This window comes from Canis aureus, chromosome 8 (genome assembly GCF_053574225.1).
Source record: "Canis aureus isolate CA01 chromosome 8, VMU_Caureus_v.1.0, whole genome shotgun sequence".
NCBI lineage: Eukaryota > Metazoa > Chordata > Mammalia > Carnivora > Canidae > Canis > Canis aureus.
Genome location: NC_135618.1, coordinates 27,414,520 through 27,439,307, shown reverse-complemented (window position 1 = coordinate 27,439,307; position 24,788 = coordinate 27,414,520). Strand labels below are relative to the sequence as shown.

The 24,788-nt window shown below is 37.4% G+C and overlaps 1 protein-coding gene across 4 annotated transcripts in view; it reads left to right on the top strand.

The window, feature by feature from the left end:
• The window catches only part of FRRS1 (ferric chelate reductase 1), a 45,621-nt gene that overhangs the window by 5,006 nt on the left and 15,827 nt on the right, over positions 1-24,788 (top strand). For 3 of the 4 annotated variants that reach the window (XM_077905576.1, XM_077905575.1, XM_077905574.1), the window contains 7 exons: positions 6,151-6,346; positions 7,464-7,600; positions 8,883-8,977; positions 10,347-10,494; positions 14,221-14,403; positions 22,622-22,720; positions 24,055-24,202. In XM_077905576.1, the coding sequence (XP_077761702.1) occupies positions 6,151-6,346; positions 7,464-7,600; positions 8,883-8,977; positions 10,347-10,494; positions 14,221-14,403; positions 22,622-22,720; positions 24,055-24,202 (1,006 nt within the window). The remainder of the gene's footprint in view (positions 1-6,150; positions 6,347-7,463; positions 7,601-8,882; positions 8,978-10,346; positions 10,495-14,220; positions 14,404-22,621; positions 22,721-24,054; positions 24,203-24,788) is intronic. The other variant, XM_077905577.1, reaches the window with a different exon arrangement.

Genomic DNA, 24,788 nt, shown 5'->3' with positions numbered 1-24,788 from the left:
CACCTTGACCTGAAGGCAGGCGCTTAACTGCTGAGCCACCCAGGCATCCCAGGGAATCAGGATTGGATTGTAGAGTTCTCCATTACTTTTCCTTTAGTGGCTTTCCTCTACCTTTTCCTTTACTTTTTCTTACTTTTACTTAAAATCTAAATTCTTTTTCAGAATTCTTTTCAACCACCTTAAGTGGTTGTTTAAGTCACATCTGACAGATCTCAAATTGGTATTCATTGTGCCATTTTTGGTGCCTCTTTGTTTTTTAGAACCATCTCTGAAAATGTCATAACTCCAATTGTTAATTAAAAAAAATCTTTTTTTTCCTCTTTACTTCCTGCTGTGCAAATGGGAGTCTGAAACATTTTTATCTGAGGAAGTGGAAATACTTGACCTATTTTTCAATTTCTGTATAATTTGAGATTCTGCTATCAAAGTCAATTATATTTTGATGTGGAAGTTTTCTATGAAGGTAAAGTTAAATTGCTGGAAAGAAGAGGAGCACATTTTCTGAAATATTTCAGAAGGCTTGAACAAATTAAATGCAGATGAAAGAAATATATGAAAATCTCACTTGTCTAACCACAACAGTGCCTCAAAACCCTTGTAGTTTTTTAAAAAAGTAATTTCTGTGCCCAATGTGGGGCTTGGACTCATGACCCTGAGGTCCAGAATCCTGTGCTCTACTGACTGAGCCAGCCAGGTGCTCCTCAACATGCTGAATTAGGCTAATTAAATTTCAACTTTGTCACAGTATACCCACATTCACACTGTTCATTGTGAAATTTGGATCCTTGCTGGATTTGTCTACTTTCTACATCCTTCTCTCTCCAAGGAGGGAACAGCAATGCAAAGTGAAGAGAGTACATGGACATTGCTGTTAGATTAAGGTTCTAATCCTAAAAGTATATATGATTTAGGATACTTTCCCTGGTTTCCTAAAATGAATTTACTATCTCCTTATTGTAAGCATTACATTAGATGTAATACCTTTCAGGTTCTCACTTACTGGTGAGAGTACCTTACAGGTACTCACTTAAGGTAGAATAAATGTTTCTTTTTCTCCGTGCTGTGTCTTCTTTCTTCACTCCTGTGTAGTAGAAATGTAATCCTTTTCTTTATGTCTTAGAAATTTCATTGCTTTTTGTGTACCTTTGTTTAGTCTTAACTGTTTTGACTTAGTCAGTCTCCTTATTCTTCTTATGGTTCGACCTATTTTTCTAAAATTCTTTCCACCTAACTCTTCTACTCTATTTCCACCTCTTTCCACCTCTAGCCCTGGTCCCTCCAGGTTTTTGGTCACAGGCCTGTCAGGTTTGCTGCAGATCCTGCAGGAAATGCCAATCTTACAAATATGTTGGGGTCCCCAAATTAATTTCCAATTTGGCTTGGAATTTCAATTCCAAGAAGCAATATTATAAATGGTAGTTCTGTTTCTGGGCCAAAAGCCTAGAAGCAAAAGCATGGTTAACTTATAAATTAATTGAAGTATTTTATGCTTATAACAAAGTAAAAGAAAATAATACCATTGTAATTCTAGTCATAAAATGAAAAGTATATTGAGTAAGAAGTAGTTATTTACTTTGAACCTTGTGGAGTATAGTTGATGGAGATTCTGAAAGGAATGTTTAAATGCTTTAGGGATTGCAGTATTTTTATGTTATGATTAATTTTTTTTTCTCATGCAGAAGGTCACCATGAGAATACTCATTTATTAACCATACTTGAAGTTTTTGTTTAGTTCACAAATGGAATAAGAGAGAATAAGATTTTCATTGAATAAATTTATCTCCTATCTCCAAAATAGAAAAATTTTTATTTCCCTGTTACTTGGCTTATTTTTCTTTAGTTCTGAGAACTCTCCTTAAAAAAAAAAAAAAAAAAGATTTTATTTTATTATTTATTCATGAGAGAGAGAGGCAGAGACACAGGCAGAAGGAAAAGTAGGCTCCATTCAGAAGCCCAACGTGAGACTCAATTTTGGGACTCCAGGATCACGCCCTGGGTCAAAGGCAGGTGCTAAACCGCTGAGCCACCCAGGGATCCCCTCCTTTTTTTTTTTTTTTTTAATTGAAATCCTTGATACTCTTAATTTAGAGCTTGATTAAAGGCTGAAACTTCATGGTCTATATATGCTCTAAGGTAGTATTTTTCAAACTATAGGTTAAGATCCTTTGATAGGGGGCAGCCCCGGTGGCTCAGCGGTTTAGCGCCGCCTGCAGCCCGGGGTGTGGTCTTGGGGACTCGGGATCCGGTCCTGCCTCAGGCTCCCAGAGTGGGGCCTGCTTCTCCCCCTGCCTGTGTCTCTGCCTCTCTCTCTCTGTGTCTCTCATGAATAAATAAATGAAAAAATCTTAAAAAAAAAGAAATCCATTGATAAGTTGTATAGTAATGATTCAGTAGAATAGATAAAACCAACTTTTTTTTTAAAAAAGGAAGAAATGGAAAATGTATGAATTTATACCATGTGGTAAAGGTAAATAATTTTCTTGAAATGTTTGTTGGGTCATAATGTAAATATATTTCTTATTTTTCTTATCTGAGTGTGGTAAAAAAAATTACATAAATTTGGTATGTATAGCAACCCCCCCAATACAAAAAGCAATCAAACCGATGTTTTCCAAATATTAAATATTTTATAGTGAACCCTTGTGATTAAGTTTTTGGTTTTTTAACAACTCATTCTTCATCGCTGTGCATTGATTAAGACTCTTACTTTGTGCTTATACTCATATCTTGGGTGATGTAGAGTGGGTGTCACTGGGTTGAGGTCCCACAGTTTTTGTGTGCATGTTAACTTTTGAACTTTTTGATGCCTTAATTTAAGATGAATAACTAACAATGAGAGCTAGAGCTTGATTGCAGTATAACTAGACTTAATTAGTTATTTGCTAGCTTAATCATCTGACATGGTTTTAAGAGATAGGCTTTCCTCAATTTCTTTTTTCTCACATGTTCTTGGAATGACACAATAAAGACATTTAATGAGTGATTTATCAAAAAATTCTTAAGCAGCCTGAGTGGCTTAGCGGTTTAGCATTGCTTTCAGCCCAACACGGGATCCTGGAGACCCGGGATTGAGTCCCATGTTGGGCTCTCTGCATGGAGCCTGCTTCTCCCTCTACCTGTGTCTCTGCCACTCTCCCTCTGTCTCTCATGAATAAATAAATAAAATCTTAAAAATATTCTTAATATTGAGCTCTTATTCTAATGATTTTCTTACATCTAAATGTTTTCCATTGGATTCTTCTCATTTTATATAAATTTTACTTTGCTTTAATAAAAGATCTTGATCAATATCACTTGCCTCTGTGGTCCACAATCACAATAATAATTAAATATTCATGCAAGTATAGGAATTTGGTATTTAAATAATAAAGAATACATTTGTTTTGAAGTTTTATTTTTGTGAGAGGTGTATGTAGAATATGGTATAAGCAGTCATCATACTTTTTTTTACTAAATGCCTATTTTTCAGGGAAGAAAGAAAACTATGTAAATATCATCAGGTTTCAGAATATTTCAGTTAGAGAATCAGGATAACCTCTTTTTGAATTTTTTAAACTAATCAGTCTGTCTTTGTCCTGGGATGACAAGATGCAAGTTACGATACTTTTTATTTTCTGTGTTGTATCTCCATTAAGTGGGAGTATAACTTTAAAAAATTATACAAAATTGGTGTGAGTTTTTCAGTGCTTGAAGGAAGACTTCATAACAGAATATAATATAGTTCATTACCCACATTACATACTTTTAACTTAAATGTCTCCATGAATAACTCTTATTCTCTTTCATAACTATGCAATCTTTTGGCATAGGTTGGCTAATGAATACTTTGAAAAAAGGCTGTTCCTTAAATCAGTAACTGGAAAATCATGAGTAGCCATTGTAATGCAAATAGAGCTTCACCCTAAATCCTCAACATCTGACCAAGGACGAAGAAGTTGCTGGTTTACTTCTTTCCCTGACCAAGTTCGTTATATTTTCCTAGTGAATGATTGGTGATAGCGCCTTAGTCACTTCCCTTAGCTGGCTTATACTTTTTGCCCTGAAAATTCTTGATATCCTTTCCCACTAGGCTTTCTTGTTTTTTTAAATTTTAAAATTTTGCTTGTTTTTTTTTTTTTTTTTTAAAGATTTTATTTATTTGAGAGAAAGCAAGAGTGAGAGAGATTACAGAGGGCAAGGGAGAGGGAGAAGCAGACTCCCCACTGAGCAGAGAGACCAAGGCAGGAATCCATCCCAAGACCGGGAGATCATGACCTGAGTGGAGGGCAGACACTTAACTGACTGAGCCACCCAGGAGCCCCAGTCCCCTTTGACTTTCTTAAAAATCACAATGGTAGGCATGAATTTATTCTGGTTCATCTACTCTGTTTCACAAACGAAGAAGCTGAGACAGAGATTAAGTAACTGGATTGACGTCATTCTGCTATGCAATGTAGAGTGGAGACTAGAATTCATGTCTTGCTTCCCTTTCACCTGACAGTAAGTCAGTGCCAAATAAATATTTGCTAAACTGGACTGACTCTTCCCCTATACCGTCCTTTAGTTGAGTGGCACATTACTGCATTTAATCTTCATATTAATTTGGCTAAGTTCATGTGGTTAAAACCATGACCTTGATCCTTTCCAGCAGATCTTGCCTTGTCCTAAAAGCATGTCTGTCCCTGACAAAAAGCACATGAAAGCCATATTTGAGTAGAAAAATTCTCCCTCTGCTCCATTCTTTAATATTCCTTTTCTTTTTCTCTCCCAGTTTTATTGAGAAACAATTGCTATGTATTACTGCAAATGTTCAAGACAGTTATTTTCCTAAGTTTTGTTTTGTATAGTAATGAACCATTTTGTTATGTTTTTATGACTCTATAGAGAACTTTTGTGCTTCTCTTATGTTACAGATTTTTTTCAGATGCTCTTGATTTGTTTATTTGTTCTTTTTGCTCATCCTTAAATGGGAAAAACTACCTAGCTTTGATCTTTGATAAAAGATAGGGGTATGTAGTACTGTGAACCCTATGCTATCTACTTGATAGCTACTGGTGGAAGGTGCAGGGCTGTTTGAAATGTGTAGCCCCCAGCATAATTTCTGGTAGCTAGCAGGAATTCCTGTAGTTCAGTTTTGGTTCAGTGTGGGGGTTTGTAATTTATATGACTGTAAAAGGGTAATTTATTCTAGTGATTCTAAGGGTGCTTTTATTTTGTCTAACTCCATTTTTATGGAGAATGAGCTGCCTCTTGGGTTTTGCCTTCTGTAATCTCTCCACGAGCACACCTTTTTTTACTGCTATGTAACATGTCCCTGCCATCTTCCTCTAGCCTTCTTATATGCTGTGACTTGCAGGTTCTGAATTTAAGCACCAAGTGAAGTGAAGGTGGGGACTTCCCTTAGCTGGCTTGCAAGCTAGTAAGTGTGTATGTATGTAGTATGTAAGTAGCTGGTTTTCTGTTAGGCAGATGGTAAGAGGCAGGTAAACTGGATAAGAGAAGAAAATTACTTGGACTGACAATTGTGTTCCTTAATTCAGAAGTACCTGGGCAATGGGTAATAGAAATATTGTTTCTTACAATTGGTTCTCTGTTTTCCTTAGTTTTCAGTATTGCAAATTAAATTATCTGCCCTGTCATCATGATTAATTTGATAGTAATTTGGGAGAAGTCAATCAGAGACTTGTTTTAGATGATGGTATTTAAATGTTTCCAGAAGAACCATTTCTTATTTGTTCTTTGAGCTTCCTAGGATAAAGTGGAATAGAAACTTTTGCTTTTAGTGAACTAAGCACTAGGACTAGTTTATTATTTCCAAATCATGCTAATGAAAGCTAACATTATTATCTTCCTTGTCAGACTTTGGGTTTTATCTTTATTTTTTTGTATCTTCATTTTATTAAAACAACTTGAAAAGAGGGTGTTAGTTTCCTAATTTTTCAGATAAGGAAGTAGAGGCATAGGTGATTTGGTTAAGGTCTCCTAATTGGTAATTGGTAGAGCCAAGATTCAAATCCCAATTCAAATTCACGTATCATATTCTTTTTATTTTGAAAAGAGGGTTAGCTGTCTATTGAAATAAGCAGCCATCTAGAATTACTATTCTGTAGTACGAAAACTTTATATTTTAATTGTGTATGAAAATAATGTGTTTTTAATCTTCTTTTGGAGATGGCAGTTCTTGGATTTACCCTTGCTACCTTCCTACTTGTGCTGTACGTTAGTTCTGTGGCTAATTATCCCAATGGAAAAGTAGGAAGGTCATGCCATGGAATGGTTCCTGAACATGGTCATACTGCACACTCTGATCCTGTTCACAACATTTCAGTGAGTCAGATGACGTTCAGACGAGGAGATCAGATTGAAGGTACTGTGCCAGGATTAACTATTTGTGTTTTGACTTTCACCCTTTTCCTGTACATTGAATGTTTGTTACTGAGGGATTTATATAGTTTCATTTAAATCTGTTCACCTGTTTTATGTAAGATACCACCATCTTAGGCTTCTCATTTTGTGCTTAACTATTACAGATGACTGTATTACTTAAGTGGTATATCGGCTCCCCAGTCAGTAGGTTTTAAGTACGTTTTTATCATTAGCTAATAGATCTTTTTTTAAAATTATTTTTAAAATAGATTTTACTTCTTTTTTTTTAAAGATTTTATTTATTTATTCATGAGCAACAGAGAGAGAGAGAAAGAGAGAGAGAGAGAGGCAGAGACACAGGCAGAGGGAGAAGCAGGCTCCATGCCGGGAGCCCAACGTGGGACTCGATCCTAGGTCTCTAGGATCACACCCTGGGCTGCAGGCGGCACTAAACCGCTGCGCCAAAGGGGCTGCCCAGCTAATAGATCTTTTTAAACAGTTACTATTAACTCAATAGAAGAGGAAAATGAAGTTTATTTTGTCTGGTTTAGGTGTAATAAACCCTTATGCTTCTTGGTACAGTGTAAACTCTTGTGTTTTTCCAGTTTTTCTGGTGAAATGTGGGCTGACTCTTAAAGGTGTATCTATTACAGTGTTTTATGATCTATTTTCTGCAACTCTAGAAGTGCAGAATATTAACAAACTGATGAAAAGAGTATATGGAAAAATAAGTTTGGAACACTCTGTGTGTTATATATAATGTACTTCTAGAGTTTGGTCCTGCATAGTAGAATGTTAAAGGCTTTAGGGGTTTTCAGTAAAAAAACAAGTATTTACTTTTATTCAGCATTTTTCAAACTAATTCGGCCCCATGGATAGCTCTCTGACTATCACCTACCTTTTTTCCCTGGGGAATGGCTATTAACATCTCATGGAGTGAATGTCCTGTGGAGCACAGTTTAGACCTTCTTTGTCTGTAAGATAATTTCTACCATTTTCTCTCCTGGAGTAGTTTTGTATATGTATGCCAGATTCTAATTGTGAGGTGCCTCCTCTGAACAGTTTCCTTTTGGGGATGTTGCTAAACCTCTTAAGCTATTTTTTTGTTTGTTTGTCAGTAACCTTGTCAGGGCCACCATTTAGAGGCTTTCTCTTAGAAGCACGGAATGCTGAGGATTTGAGTGGCCCTCCTATTGGCTCCTTCACATTGATTGACAGTCAAGTGTCACAGCTTCTGACCTGTGAAGATGTACAGGTTTGTGTTGTGTCTGAAACTGGAATCTGTCAATTTCTGTGGATCTTTTCACTACAGGGTGGTGGTTGTAAGATGAACAATGACATTACCCATTATTGCAGACATCTAAATAGATTCACAATGATCAAGCTTTGGCTCCAGTTTTCCTATTTGCGATATATTTTTACACATCAGCATCCTAGAAAAGGCAGTAGCTTGAAGAGTTTATAGCTTTTGATGTATTATATAATACCGACTTTTATGTTGATTTTAAAAAGTGTTAGTATTGAAGATAGGATTCTAGAGTGGGACAGTGGTCTAATTTTTGTCATTCATTCATTCATTCATTTAGTAAACATTTATTAAAATTTTTTAAATTTTTATTTATTTATGATAGTCACAGAGAAAGAGAGAGAGAGAGAGAGAGAGAGAGGCAGAGACACAGGCAGAGGGAGAAGCAGGCTCCATGCACCGGGAACCCGATGTGGGATTTGATCCCGGGTCTCCAGGATTGCGCCCTGGGCCAAAGGCAGGCGCTAAACCGCTGTGCCACCCAGGGATCCCCAGTAAACATTTATTATACCAGGAACTCTTCTGGTGCAAAGGGATATGGTGATGAACAAGACTTATTCTTGTTCTGAGCTCTGAGCATTACACATAGGTAGAACATTTGGACATATGATGTATGGAACATAAGGATATAGGACAGATACACAAGTAGAACACATAACTAGACTTAGATTAGAAACACACAGGATGGGTGGGAAGCATAGCAGGGGATGTCACACACAGACTGGAGGGAATTGAGAGAGAGCTTCTTGGAGGAGGAAATCTCCCCATCAGGCTTCAAAGAATGAGTAGGAATTTGCCAGGTGAATGAAGATGGGAAATGAGACCTTTCAAGGGAAAAGAATTCCCAAAATGTAATGCTATGTATGAGGAGGCAGGAATTTTTTCCTTGGATGACTTTTCTGCATTCTTCCTATTAATGGAAGGAATATATATTTATTGTATAAATGAAATAATGAACGAGTTCTATATAGCATTAACATACCCAGTGTTCATAACTCTCCAGTCCTTAAAATTTCTGCTGACTCTAATTTATTCACAAAGCCAGCTGCTAATCTGGTGTCAGCTAGCCAACATGTATTTGTTGAGTACTTGAGTCCCTATTCTAACTAAAACAGTCCTTACCAGGGTTTCGGCATCATGCAATGATGGATTACTTTGCAAAATGATAGTAGTTCCAGCCATGCTCAACTACTGAGTGACTGACTGGTAGTTCTTCTCTTTTTTATTTCAGGGATATGCTGTGAGTCACACGAGTCCATCCAAGAAAACAAAAGTTAAAGTCTACTGGAATGCTCTAAGCAATGCTCCGAATAATGTAAAGTTTCTGTGAGTAGGAGAGCTTACAAATCTGCAACTAGTGGGGATCCCTGGGTGGCGCAGCGGTTTGGCGCCTGCCTTTGGCCCAGGGCGCGATCCTGGAGACCCGGGATCGAATCCCACGTCGGGCTCCCGGTGCATGGAGCCTGCTTCTCCCTCTGCCTGTGTCTCTGCGCCACTCTCTCTCTCTCTCACTGTGTGCCTATCATAAAATAAAATTAAAAAAATTAAAAAAAAAAAAAAACAAATCTGCAACTAGTAAAATTGAAACAAAAATGATCTGAATCATTTTTGATACCTATTAGACATTTGCCTGTACAGAAGAGGTTTGGTGTACTAATGACACCACCTTAGTGAGATAAGTGGTCATTTTGCTTTTTCTTCGACACCACCTTAGTGAGATAAGTGGTCATTTTGCTTTTTCTTTGATTTTTTCCACCTAGCACAGGACCTGGCACCCAAAAGGCATGTAATGGATATTTGTTGAGTAAATGAAGTGTTGCAGTGCCTTCACACAAAGGATATCAATTAACACTTGAGTCTACATATGGTGTCTAGACTAATAAATTTTTTAGATTTGCTCTTGTCTTAATGAGGATATGAAAAAAAATCCTGAAATTTGGATGACTTTTTTATAGCGTTACAACTGTTACAACTTACAGATTAGTTTTCCAGAAAAGTAAGATGGTGCATGCCTACAGAATTAGGAAATTCAGTAAAATTAGAATTCCTTCACCCTTAATCCTATGTGAGAGGAAGGAGGATGTCATAAAGCAGTCTAAGGATTCCTGAGTGATGTTAGAGACATATGTTAGGGAGAATCGCTCTCCTGGCATGTCTGTTTTTTGTCTCACTTTGTACACAGGTCCCAGCACACAGTAACACAGCTCTGCACCTGTGTGTTGTGTGGAATGTGGAAAGGGACTGCGACTCCAGGAAGTGCTGATGGTTTTTTATACAGCCCCTATATAGCTTCTTCCTATAGCTGCTTACTACACAGACCTTGTGGAATAATTGGAACTGCACACTATGAAATGGGTTGTAATAGTATGTTCTTTATATATTAGGGAATAGAAATCTGTGCAGTCCTTAGATCTGGCATTCCGGACTCTGAATATGCCCAAAGAACAGACAAAGATGAGGAGAAGAAAGAGAAGAAATTAAGAGCGAGCAAGAGAGCAAGGGCAGTAAAAGTCATTTTAGTGATGAGGTGAAGAGTCGTTAGAGGTTTGCCTTAGACAAAATTAGTTGTACTGTTAGGTAGTATTAAGTATGTGTCACCACATTATTCTTTTTTTTTTTTTCCATATTTTTAAAAATTTCATTATGATGGGCCACAATTAGGGTTCTGTTTGATCTCATTAGTATTGCATTTCAGAGTCACAGTTGTTGAGAAGTATAAAACCTACTGGGTGAAGATTCCTGGTCCTATAATTTCACAACCAAATGCACTGCCTTTTACAACGCCTGAAGCTACAATAGCCCCTTTGTCGACATTACCTCCGGTCTCCCATTTAACCAAATCAGTAAGTAACATTTTTATGGTTTCACCAAATGCAATACATAATAACAGGGTCTTTGGAAATTGTGGTTCTCTGCCTGGTGAAGTATGTAGAGAAGTAGCTGTACTGGGTTGTGGTAGTAAGTTTTTGGGACCCCTGCAGGAAATCTGAAGGAAGTCTTCATTGCAACATTATTATGACTTACAGGTCAGAATAAAGGGAATGCAAGACCTTGCATACTCTAGGTGTGGTTATGACATTCACACACAGTCTATACAGCTAAGTATCAAACGTGGAGAGGAAGTTTATAGCTTAAACTATATTTAAGGGATCTCTGGGTGGCGCAGCGGTTTGGTGCCTGCCTTTGGCCCAGGGCGCGATCCTGGAGACCCGGGATCGAATCCCACGTCGGGCTCCCGGTGCATGGAGCCTGCTTCTCCTTCTGCCTGTGTCTCTGCCTCTCTGTCTCTCTGTCTCTCTCTCTCTCTGTGACTTTCATAAATAAATAAAAATTAAAAAAAATTAAAACTATATTTAAACAAGATTTGGAGGAGAATCTTGAAATAGTGATGTAACTCTTAAATCTGATTCTTTAAGGCCAATGAGTACTGGGGATTCTATGTGCTGAACTACAGAAACTCTTTTTGCAAACTCATCAACTAGAATTCTGTTTAGGCCCTCTGGTTCAGAGAAATGATGACTGAAAAAACATAGCTTGTAAAGGGTAATGCATACTGGAAACATTAGGAAGGTTTTACCGAAAGAAATTCTGATAAGTTAGACTTATTAATTCAGAAGTGGATAATGGAAAGTGTTTTATGACAGGTTATTATAGTTGAAAGAACACACTTGGGTCTGAATCCTGACTTTTGTACTTTCTGTGTGACTTTGGACAAGCTACTTAATTCTCAAAGTCTGTTTCTTCACCTATAAAGTGAGAAATAAAATCAAGCTTTTAGTATCATTATGAAGATTAAACAATTTCGTGAATATAAGGTTTCTAACTGCTTTGCACTTAATAGAAATTCTGTAAATATTAGTTACTTACTTTTTTCTTTTCCTTGGTTTTTTTTTTTTTTTTGTCTTTTTATAACCCTTTGTTCTTGTAGGGAAGACTAGGTAAAGCACTTGCACTCCTGTGTATGTCTCATTTTATTTTCTTTCTACATTTTGCGATATATGATGGTTATATTTAACTGCATTATTATGAATGTTACATTTTTGAACATACAATTAGATCTTTTATTTGCACCAGTTCTATTTATTTAGTTTCTCTTTTTTTTAAGATTTTATTTTTAAGTAATCTCTATAGCCAACATGGGCCTTGAACTCACAGCCCTAAGACAAAGAGTTGTATGCTTCTCCACCAACGGAGCCAGCCAGGCACTCTTCAGTTTACTTAGTCTTAATGTTTAATTTCAAAGCTGCTTCAGGCGAGTAAACAGTCACTTTGTAACAGAGCTTCTGGGTAGGACTCTATTGACGAAATTATCTTTCTATATATTCACATGAAAGGCATTTGCTCTCAGAGCTTTTGTGGTATCTCTGCACCAAGTTTGTAGTCTCTGATATAAAAGGGTTTATTCAGAGTCATGAGATTATAGCATTTGTAGAGCTAGAAGAGACCTCAGAGTTCAGTCCCTGTTGTGTAGTTGATGGTATATAAGAGAGACAATAAGTTCTTTAGCAGACATGATAGAGTAAAGGAGAGAGCAGAGACTAAAACCCAAGTGGCTTGTTCTTTACACTCTACTGTGACTTTTCTTTATGTTCCTATGAAATAATAAGAAGTATATATATATTGGTCTCTGCTGCGGTACCTGATAATATTTGGCCTTTGACCCCAGCGCCTGAATCAGAGCTCCCAAATCCCTTGTAATTTCTTGAGAGATAGGAATGCTTTTTGTTCTAACGAGGTAACTCTGGATCAGGACAGGTCACCAGAAAGACCAAGCCATGCTTAGAAATGGGAACTTTTTACCCCACTCCCCATTTTCCAGAGATGAGAGAGGAGCTGAAAATTGAGTCAATAATCCATCATGCCTCCATGATGAATCCTCTATAAAAATCCCAAAAGTTTGGGGTTCAGAGAGCTCCCAGGTTGTTGTTGAATACATGGAGGTGCTGGGAGGATGGTGCCTTAGAGAAGGCATGGAGGCTCCATACCCCTTCCTGCATACCTTGCTCTGTGCCCCTCTTCCATCTGGCTGTTCCTGGGTTGCATTTTTTAATAATACACTGGTAATCTTGGCGTACCTGGATGGCTCAGTTGGTTAAGCATTGGACTCTTGATTTTGGCTTGGTCATTATCTCAGGGTTGTGAGATTGAGCCCTGCCTCTGGCTTTGTGCTCAGCGAGGAGTCTGCTTGAGATTCTTTCTCTCTCTTCCTCCATCCCTCTCCTGGGTGCTTATGTACACTCTCCCTCTCACTCTCTCTCAAATAAAAAAAAAAATCTTAAAAAACAAAACACTGGTATTCTAATAAGAAAGCTGTTTTCCTGAGTTCTGTGAACCATCCTAGTACATTATCAAACTTGAGGAGAGGGTCATGGCAACCTCCATTCTCCTCCAGTGGGAACCTGGAACTTGTGATTGGCCTCTGAAATGAGCATTCTTGTGGGACTGAGCCCCTAACTTGTAGGATTGGACCCTAACTTCAGGTAGATTGTGTAAGAACAGAATTGTAATGTAGGACACACTATTGGTGTCCACAGAGAGTTGCAAAACTGGTTAATGTGGGAAAACCCGCCACACATTTAGTGGCCAGCAGTGTTGGTAGAGTAGAAGAAATGAGAAATTTTTTGATACAGTTCTAATTAGATCTACTTCATTTCTCTGTTGAAATACACTGTTGCAGCACCTTCTAACAAGATGACTGCATATTTGCTCTGTCAAATTGTAGAGCTGATATTTTTCTTTTAAAGATTTTATTTATTTATTCATGAGGGACACAGAGAGAGAGAGAGAGGCAGAGACACAGGCAGAGGGAGAAGCAGGCTCCATGCAGGGAGCTCAATGCGGTACTTTATCCTGGGACTCTGGGATCACACCCTGAGCCAAAGGCAGATCCTCAACCACTGAGCCATCCTGGCATCCCTAGAGCTGACAATTTTTGATACTCTTCTTTTTTGCCATAACAAGCAGCTCTGGGTTAAATCATTGTAGATTGTTCCTGATTCTCCTCCACTAAATTGTTATTACTATTATTTGCAGTGGTGGTATATATAGGAATAATCACTTTTCCTTATGTTATTTTAATATCAAATTTGAATCTGAATTCTAGAAGCAGAGTCCAGGATCTAAATACAAAAACTTGCTAAGAGTTGGCCTGTTTGCCTTTTAAAAGTCTATTCTAAAAACTCAAGGATATCCTTTAGGCAGGAATGTCAGTGGGGACTTAAATATTCTCTAAGATGTTTTTCAAAATTTACTAGAAACTTTGCTCCAGAACATAATTAATGTGAAATATTTTGACTATTAAAGAGACTTTAATACTCATGCACATTAGAGTCCAACTAATGTGCCTTCCAAATTTTAATTAAAATTAATTAAGTTTAAAAGTTCACAACCTAACTACTGCTCTGATGATTTCTAATTTTGGGATGTGTCCTTCGTTTCCTTCTTTGAATCTCTATTATGAAAAGATATTCTTGTTAATACTTGTACTTCAAGGTAGTGGCTCTTTTATCATTGTGAAATGAACTGCTTGGTTGGTAATTAAGACTTTCCCCCCCCTGTCATTTTTCTAGTTCAGCGCTTCAGATTGTGGGAACAAGAAGTTCTGCATTCGGAGTCCTTTGAACTGTGACCCAGAGAAGGAGCATGCCTGTTTCTTCTTGTCCTTTGCTCGAGATGACCAGTCAGTGGTGGTTGAAATGAGTGGTCCCAGTCAAGGCTATTTATCCTTTGCATTTTCTCACGACAGATGGATGGTTTGTATCCCCTACTTATATAAGTGGTAATGAAATATAAATGATTAGAGGGAGCCTAATCAATGGCAATGTAGTTGTTTGTTTGAGTCACATGATCATACTTAAGATGGGAAGAGAAAGGAGAGGGCAGGACAAAGGAACTTAGAGCAGATGCTGAGTTAAACATCTTTGGGTCTTTCATGTTTTTAATAGTTGTATTGTTATATACCTCTAAGAAGAGGCCGTCCTATGGAGAGTTAGGAAAATCACTCCATATCAGTGGACTTGCCACTGTATCTTCCTGTCTGCCCCGTGATAAAAACAGGAAGTACAGTGAAGAAAAGTTGCTCAGCTTAAAAGTCTTACGTTATTTGTGATGCTTTTCAAACCCTTGTTGTTTTCTTGGGTGGCCAGCAACCACAGCATGGGGTGCTGCCTCGGTGTCCCCTTTTTGGTAGTCATCAGTACATATCCCAAACAGAGAATGAAACCTGGTGTGTCGAGGCAGAAATATATTCTTCACTGGTAGGCTCCTTTGTCAGCTCTACAGAAGGCAGCATTTTTTAAAGGTGATTCTCGCTTTTCCTGGGTAGTGCTGAATGGATTAAATGGTTCTGTAGATGGCAGCCTTGTGCTGTGGTGTGGAAGAGCAGAGTGCTGCACAGGCATCCTGATGTCCTAAAAGGAAGGCAGGAAAGTATAGGCCAGGATGTGTGTTAGTCCTGTTCAAAGCAGAGTTGGCCGTGAGGTGGGGGATGAGTACAAATGGAGAAAGCCTCTTCTTACTTCCTCCACATTAGCAAAGGTAACAGGTCTTTTCTAGAGAGTTTTCTTCCTGTCAGGTTTAACTTAACATCACTTCTTTAGGGAATCATATTTCAAAAAAAGAAAAGGAACACTGAGATACTGTGCTAGAAGAACTAATGTTTTTCCTAAGAGTGCACTCTGATCACATTGGGCCTTGTATGCTGCTTTCAGGTATTTCAGGAAGCCAAGTGTAAAAAGTTACACCTAGATATTTTACTTAATATACATATGCATATGACCTAGATGTTTTACTATATTGTCCTAGAATGTACTCATTATTCTTTTTCATTAAGCAAAATGTATACCTTAAACTTATGAGAGATATATCATATGCTTTTATTTCTTCTTATTATTCTTTTTTAGAGTTTTAGAGGTGGGGAGGGGCAACAGAAGAGTGAGAGAATCTTAAGCATGTTCCAAGTCCAAGGCAGAGCCTGATGTGGGGCTTGATCTCCTGTCCCTGAATTCATGACCTGAGCTGAAGTCAGGAGTCCGATGCTTAATGGACTGAGGCGCCCCAGATATGTCATAGGCTTTTAAAAATAACATATAAGAAATTATGACTCTTTCTTTTTTAAAGTTGTTTCTTGGGAAATTTTATAGTTGATTGAATGATGTTGCAGTAGTTCAAAACATTTTCCCCATTTCCCTTTGTAACTCTCATCAGACTTACAGCGTATCCTTTTGGGTGTTTGCAGTTCTGGCCAAAATGAACCAGGTTTGGTGCATAAGGTGGATAATGAGCCTGAATTAAAAATAAAATGGGGCTATAAAGCAATAGAGAAAGATGGCGGTAGTGCTTGTGTGAATGTGATGGAACTGGTTATGAAGGAAATTCTGAAGATGAGCCCCACAAGGATTAGCAATGGTAATCTTGTTGGAATATGTGTGTAGTTTATCTCCAGCATACAGTGCTCATTTAGATATGTGTTCTAGTCACTTAAATAAAAAACACTGCAGTCACTTTATGGCCAAACTTCATGCAGTAGTAAACTCACATTTTTCTTTTTCTGGTCATATGCAATCTGTTAGCAAGAGGAAAAGTCACTACGGCTGTACTGGGTGTGGTGATGAGGAAGCCACAAGTAGACCAGTTATTTCTCTTCAGAGTTGTAGGCATAGACGGCACAAAAGCTTTTGTCTTTAATTCAAGATATATTTATCTTACTTAGAAATCTTAAGTTTCTCGTATCGTACTCATCAAAAAATGTTTATAAAAAAGACTTAATTATGCAGGTGCAGTTGATTTACAGAGCAATCTTACTTAATGATTAAAATCATCTGTACACCTGTTTGTCTAATTTGAGGGAAATAAATCATCCTCAGAAAATATTTTTAAAGTGGTTATTTCTATTTTTGGTTATTTAAAACATTTTAGGATATTTTTGTGACCTGCTGTTTCTTTTTAGTACCTAATGTAAATTTAAATACTGAAAGTATCTGATGTTATGAATACCAGCTACATGATACCCTTTTCAATTTTACTTATAAATTAATGATAACAATTGTTTTGGTATTAGACTTCACTAAAATTGATGAAAAGTATAATTTTCCATATTTTTGGTAACAATGACTTGCTAATGTCTGAATTTTAGCTAAATTTCAAATTATACACATATTCTCTATCTCAGATACTTTGTTAAATGATATAAAATATATCAAGAATATATATTATATATTAGCTTCTATTGGCTTCCTTCTCCTGCCCAATCTCATCTTGCTTTATTCATAATTTCTCAATGCTCTGGTAGAAAGTTCCCAGCTCTGACCTCTCTTGTACTTCATGTTAGGATTTCCAGTAGTTGGCTGATCTTGTCCAGATGAGTGTTCCTAGACAACACAAACCATCATCTATAAAACTGCCCTTAATATCTTACCTCCTCATGTTTCTTGTGTTCTCCACTCTTGGTGATCAAAAACAGTAATAAAAAAACAATTACCATTATTGATTTCTTGCTTCTTTTCAGATACTGTCCTGGGCAGTTTATGCAGCCACTATATTCTTTGGTGTTCAGGGAATTTTGGTTGTGACTTAGATTCTTCTCTTTTATTCCCCTTTCAAGTCTTTCTTCCTCCTACACTCCCCCAACTTTTTGTTTTGAGAAGTTTTAAACCTATATGAAAGTTGAAAGAATAGTGCAACCAACACCAATAAGTTCTTTATACTTGCCACATTTTCTCCCTCTCCTTCCACCATGTATGTGTGTGTGTTTATGGAGTATATATAAAAGACACATTTTTCCCCAAAACTATTTGAAAGCTAGGTTGTACATGTATCATGACATTTTATCTCTAAAATTTTTTTAGCAAGTATCTCCTCAGAGCAAGGATATATGCTGCTATAATTACCATGATATCTTGACCACATAGAGAAAACTTAATAATGATTAATAATTTTATGCAATATAGTCTATATTCCAAATACCTCAGTTGTCCCCATAAAGTCCCTTTTAGCTGTTTTTCAAAAAAAAAATTTTGACCCAAGATCCAATCACTTATCCCTCAATACATTTGTTATCTCTTTGATTATTCACCCTATTTTTTAGATTTTTTTTTTTTTTAGTCCAATTCTGTAGAATGTCTCACAATTTATACAGTAGATTCAAGTTAAGATTTTTGGCACAAATACTACCTAAGGGGTTTGTTTCTATCTCAGGGCATCGTATCAAGAGAAGCATAATATCAGATTATTCCATTATTGATGTGGTTTTATGTTTGATCACTGGTATCTGTCAGATTTTTCCATTGTGAAGGCATGTTTTCTCTTTTTAATTAATAAGCAATCTGTTGGGGTGATACTTTGAGCGTGTATGAATATTCTGTTCCTCAATAGCATTTTACCAAATGATTTTAGCATCTATTTATGTCCCTTTCCTGAAACAGTTGTTACATTTATGGTTGCAAAGTGGTGATTTTTCTAATCTAATCATTTTTCTAGTTTATTTATTAGCTGGTGTTCTTCTAAAAAGAAGAGCTTTCTTTCCTCTGCACTTCCCTTTTCGTTTTGGTGAAATACTATGGACTAATTAATTCCTTTTGTCTATTGTGTTATTGTTTATCATTATCATTCATCTTTTTTTAAAAAAAATATTTATTTATTTATTTGAGAGAGAGTGAGAGCAAGAATAGCAGAGAGAAGAGAGAGAACAGAGGGAGAGGGAGAAGCAGACTCTCTACTGAGCAAGTAGCCTGACATAGGGCTCCATCCCAGGACCCTGAGATCACAACCTGAGCCCAAGGCAGACGCTCAACCATCTGAGCCACCCAGGCGCCTCATCATTCTTCTTTTAGATGCTCACATTGACCCAAATATGGCCTCTTCACGCCTTTGTGTGTATGTGTGTGTGTGTGTGCCCTTCTGATGTATCTCCATTAGTTTTTTGGCGTGTCCTTGCTTTCTGGTGTAACAAGATGCCCACTCATCTTACACTATTTACATTTCATCACTTTTCAAAGGAATTCTGTTTCCTTTTAATAGGAATAGTGTTTAGAAGTCAAGATTTGAGTGCTAATGTGTTTGCTGCTGCCAGTCTTCCAGATACTTTTGATTCTGTCTTTGACATACTTCTACATTCTCTTTATTTGCATTGTCACTATCTCTGGCTTGGCTTACACCTTTATTATCATTTCCAGACTGCCACAGTGACCCCTTACTAGTCCTCCTGGCCCCATGATTTCTCCTGTTCATTTCTTCTTTCAACAGTCATTGACTGTTTTTTTTTCTTCCCAAGCTACCACTGAGATCATCTCAGTTTTATCCCCAAAACCTTTGGTAAACTTAGTAGTTACAGAAAAAAATGTTTTTTCATTAGCCTGGCTTTCAAAACTCTTCAAAGCCCTTGTTGTAATTTCAGCCTTACTTTGTATATGTTATAGCACAATGACCTATTTCCTAAAATTTTCATTTTTTTTTTTTAATATTTCTATGTGTTTGGTCATGGAATTTTCTCCTTTTGGGAAATTTTTCCCTGACTCTCAGCCCTACCTTATCCATGTATAAATATTTCTTATTTTCTAAGGCTTAGTTAATTATTATCTTTTTTTTTTTTAAGATTTTATTTATTTATTTGAGAGAGAGTGCGTGAGCACAAGCAGGGTGAGACAGAGGAAGAACCAGACTCCCTGCTGAGCAGGAAGCCTGATGTGGGGCTCCATCCCAGAACCTGGAATCATGACCTGAGCTGAAGGCAGATGCTTAACCGACGGAGCCATTCAGGCACCCCTATCTTTTCTTATAAGTTTTTTCAACCTTTTGGCTCTTCATAAATTGTGCTTCCATGGTGCTTTGTCTAAACTTATTTTATCATAATTCATGTACTATTATAACTGTCTCTTCCTTTAAAACATAGTCTTTGGTTGTTGCTTTTTTTTTTTCTTTTTAAGATTTTATTTATTCATTCGTGAGAGACACAGAGAAAGGCAGAGGCATAGGCAGAGAGAGAAGCAGACTCCATGCTTTGGAGGCCTCTGTGGGACTTGATCCGGGGACTCCAGGACCATGCCCTGGGCTGAAGGCAGGCGCTCAACCGCTGAGCCACCCAGGCGTCCCTAGTCTGTGATTCTAAGAACGATCTAGCCATCTTTATTTTTTCCACAGTATCCATACAATATTTTCTATACAGAGTACATTCTAAGTGCTTGATTCAAGAACAGATGGGAGAAAGAGGATCTGTCCAATTCAGAAATTTGGTAGAACTTCTTACATGTGTGTTTCCATGCTCCAAACTTGGGGTTTCTAGAATTGCTTGGCACCCAAGGTTGTAATAGCACCTTCTCATACTTTTCACTATAGAGTTGTGAGAACTGAGAGTTACTTCTTTTCCACCCCCATCATTTTCTCCAATATTTGAGACATCTGTCTGCAATGAGTTAGCATGGCAGTTGACTTGTCATCATTTTGCCTCAGAATCAACTGTTTTGTTATATTAAAATTTGTTTTGAATTAAAAAAATGTATATACCTCATAGATGATAGTCTAGAAAACACATGGTATTTGTTTAAATTAGAGATCAGTGAACTTTTTCTGTAAACATCCAGATAGTAACTACTTTAGAATTTGTGAGCACATGGTCTTTGTTCTAAATACTCATCTCTGTTGTGGTAGTACTAAAACAGCAGGAGACAATCCATAAATTAATAGGTATGGCTGTGTTGCAATAAAACTTTATTTGTGGACACTGAAATTTGGATTTCACGTATTTTTACTCATGATGACATATTCTTCTTTTAATTAAAAAGATAATTTGGGGATCCCTGGGTGGTGTAGTGGTTTGGCGCCTGCCTTTGGCCTGATCCTGGAGACCCGGGATCGAATCCCACGTCGGGCTCCCGGTGCATGGAGCCTGCTTCTCCCTCTGCCTATGTCTCTGCCTCTCTCTCTCTCTCTGTGTGACTATCATAAATAAATAAAAATTAAAAAAAAATAAATAAAAAGATAATTTGTAGCTCAGTCAGTTAAGTGTCTGCCTTCAGCTCAGGTCATGATCTCAGGGTTCTGGATTGAGCCCCGAATTGTGCTCCTTGCTCAGTGGGGAGTCTGCTTCTTCCTCTTCCTCTGCCTCTGCTCATGCTCTTCTCTTTCAATAAATTAAAAAAAATGATTTAGATATGTAAACATCTTTCTTAGCCTGTGGGCTGTACAAAAATAGGCATTAGACTGAATTTGATCTGTGTGTCATAGTTTGTTGATTCCTGGTTTAAATCATGATGACTTCAAATTTTTTGAGGTGGGCTAATTCTGATTTGAATAGAAGTAACTGGATAATTGGTTTGCTAAAGTTATGTACTTGGGAGTTCTCAAAAGTGGAACTTCTAAAAATAAATTTAAAATATGTTAGAATATCATTGGGATTAGTGGCAAAATTTATTATAACTTGTCAGTCTTGGCTTTGTTTAAGGAGTTGAGTGACTACAACATATGAAAGACCTTATTAGATAGTTTATAGAGAATGGTTTAGAATAGGTGAAAGAACGAAAACTATGTACAGTAATTTAAAATGCAGATTTATTTCGTTGTACCATTATTTAAATGTAGTTTGAAGATTGAGTCTATCTTCTTCTTCTTTAAAAAGATTTTATTTATTTATTCATGAGACACACACACACACACACACACACACACAGAGGCATAGACACAGGCCGAGGGAGAAGCAGGCTTCATGCAGGTAGCCTGCCGTGGGACTCGATCTCGGGTCTCCAGGGTCACGTCTTGGACTGAAGGTGGCGCTAAACCGCTGAGCCACCCAGGCTGCCCTTGAGTCTGTCTTCTGATAGTCATTTTAAGTAAGCTCTAACTTTCAGAGCTAAGGAATATTGGAGATTAAAAGGTAGATAAAAATTAGACTGACAAAAACTACCTCCTTAAGTTTAGACATGTTGGTCTTAATATGTAATAGTAAATCTATTGAGTGTGTACAATATTAGCAGTATTTGATTGGTGTCCTTATCTTAAAAGTTACCCCCCCAACCCAATATAGTGCAGTGGATTTATAGTTATGAAAAATTTTAAGACACAGATATTTATTTACAGACAATGTTCACAATAAGTTTGGTGAAAAAAGGTAATGGAACTGTGTATTTTCCTATTTGGGATGAAAAAATAGGTATAAATACAAATAGATTTGTATGAATATACATGAAAGCATTAACAGTGGTGTTTGAGTTATGGGCATATAAACGTGTTATTTTAATCTATTTTTACATTGAAATTGTGTTGCTTTTGTATTGTAACAAAATTATGTATGTATGTATGTATTTATATTGAATAATGTATAGTTGACACACAATGTTACATTAGTTTCAGGTGTACAACATTGTGATTAGACCATTTTAAACACCATACTGTGCTCCTCACAGGTGTAGCTACTGTTACAACAGTGTTATAATACCATTGACTATATTTCCTGTATTCTAACATTTGTTCCCATTACTTATTCATTCCATAGCTAGAAGCCTGTATCTCCCACTGCCTCTTGCCTATTTTGCCCATTCCCCTACCTCCTCTTCTCTGGCAGCCATCAAATTTGTTCTCTGTACATATGGGTCTGTTTCTGCTTTTTGTTTCTTCATTATAGCAGAATTATTTAAAACTGGTGAATTGGACAGCCAATTCTCTGAAATACATAGGACCATTTAGGACTGAATCAGTAAATTATGTTTTAAAAGCATCAAATAGGGGATCCCTGGATGGCTCAGCGGTTCCGCGCCTGCCTTTGGCCCAGGGCGTGATCCTGGAGTCCCGGGATCGAGTCCCGCATCGGCTCCCGGCATGGAGCCTGCTTCTCCCTCTGCCTGTGTCTCTGCCTCTCTCTCTCTCTCTCTCTCTCTCTCTCTGTGACTATCATAAATAAAAATTAAAAAAACAACAAAAACAAAAAAAACCCCCAAAATGTTGAAATTCCTTTGAATTTTTCTCATTTGTAAATGTTTTCAGGGTGATGATGATGCTTATTTGTGTATTCGTGAAGATCAGACCGTGCACATACAACCTTCTCACTTGACGGGGCGAAGTCACCCTGTGATGGACTCTAGGGTAGGTGTGAAAATTCTGGGAAGCTCTGCCTGGCTTGTCTACCTTTTGACTCTGTGGCCGACAGTGGTATAACCGTGCTGCAAGGTAGCTCCCCATCCTCAGTTAGCAGCAGAGCCACAGCAGGGTTCCTTTCTTACAATAATCTGGAAGAAACTTTTCTGTGCTCTATTTTATTTTAAAAATAATATATAAAAATATAAATTATATTATTATATTCATATGTTTAACATATTAATATATTCTATTTAACACTATATATTAAATATATTTTATTATCATATAACAAAATTGTGTGTATTTAAGGTATACACCATGATGTTTTGATATACATATACATAGTGAAATGATTACTTACAGTTGCATCCTCACATACTTACCTTTCTTTTGCGGTGAGAGCACCTGAAATTTACTCTCTTAGTAAATTTCCAGGATACAATTCGCTATTATTAAATGCAGTCATCATGCTGTACGTTAGATCTCTAGACTTACTCATCCTATATAACTGCCTCTTTGTACCCTTTGACTACCATCTCCCCTTTTCTACACTTTGGAAAGCACAAGACAAGTTTCTCTTGTAGGAAAAGATGAATTCTTGCCAGGGTCACCTAAATCCTTTTTTTTTTTTTTTTTGCATCTTAGAAAAAAATGGTTAAGATGGCCAGAGCAATCAGCTCCTTTTCAAAAGTGTACAGACAGATTTTTTAAGAAGAGGCTTAGTTTAATGACACAGAGTTTCTCGCCTAGTGAGAAAGAGGAGCATGTATAATAGAGAATGGTTCAGTGCCTTGGACAGGTGTCTTTAATGCCTCTTCTTGGCATCTGTGCCAGAGATGGCCTATTTCTGGTAGAGAAGTATCTTTTTTCATATGGCAGTTGACAAGCAGGTGAGCTCTGACAGAGCAGTAGCCATCGCCTAATGACTTTATGTCCTCTGCAGAGCTTTCCCATGGGTTTGGAACTTCTCCCTTGTTGCATGTTGCCTTTTGGTCACTAGGGTATTACTTCCTAATTGTTTCTTCAGTGTTTTTGATTGTGTGTTAGTAGCCAGATGGGGTTAGTACATTTGCCAAAGTTTCTAACTTGGGTAGAGGATTTGTGGGGTTCTGACTCACAGTAAAAATAGTATTTTTGCCAAGTGGGATAAAGACAAATAAACTAGGAGAAAATATTTCTTATAGTCTTCAGAGAGGAAGTGGAAAAACAATGATATAGCAGACAAAACATGCACAAAAGATCTTAGGGAAAGGAAATCGAGCAGGTCAGGATTTTGGTCATATTTTATTTTTAGCAAATCTGTGGAAAGTGCTAAGAAGACCCATTGTGTATGTTTGTAGGGTGCTCTTGAGGATATGGCTTGGAGGCTGGCGGATGGTGTTATACAGTGTTCTTTCAGAAGAAACATTACCCTTCCCGGGGTTAAAAATAGATTTGATCTAAACACAAGCTACTACATATTTCTAGCAGATGGTGCAGCTGACAATGGTACGTATATTGATGAAAACTATCTTTTCAAAGTTTTTCTTCTCTCTTCTTCCCTTTTCCACCTTTCCAGGAGAGACTACTATAATTGCTCATTTTTAAAGACACACACTTGTGAATGAAGAGTTATCAAAACCTTTTTCCATTTTTGCCTGACAATTTGACTTTGGTTGACCTTCTCATTTTGTTTCCCGGGGAACCAGATAAAAGTAGTGTCAACTGTGTTATAAGGTGACATGCTTATGATAAAAATGCCTTCTGGCTGGCAAACTGCACTTGGACCAGGAAGAACTATAAATACCAAGTAAGGAGCCATATCTTTGGGCTTCTCTAAGTGTTGTGACATTGGCAGATCCCTGGCAGGGATCCTATAGCAGTGACTATAGGGCTGTTGCAAGAGATATTGGCCTTTGCAGAATAACCTGTCCACTGTGAATCTCATCTCCTTGAGCTTGAGCTTTGTCCAGGGAGGTGGAGGAAGTGTAGAGAGAGTAGCTCCTGGACAGCTGAATAAGGAGCTACAGGATCTCCCATTGAAGGAAAATGCCTCTAAATGTTCTGCAGGTTTGCTGTGTCTGCTGTCCCACAT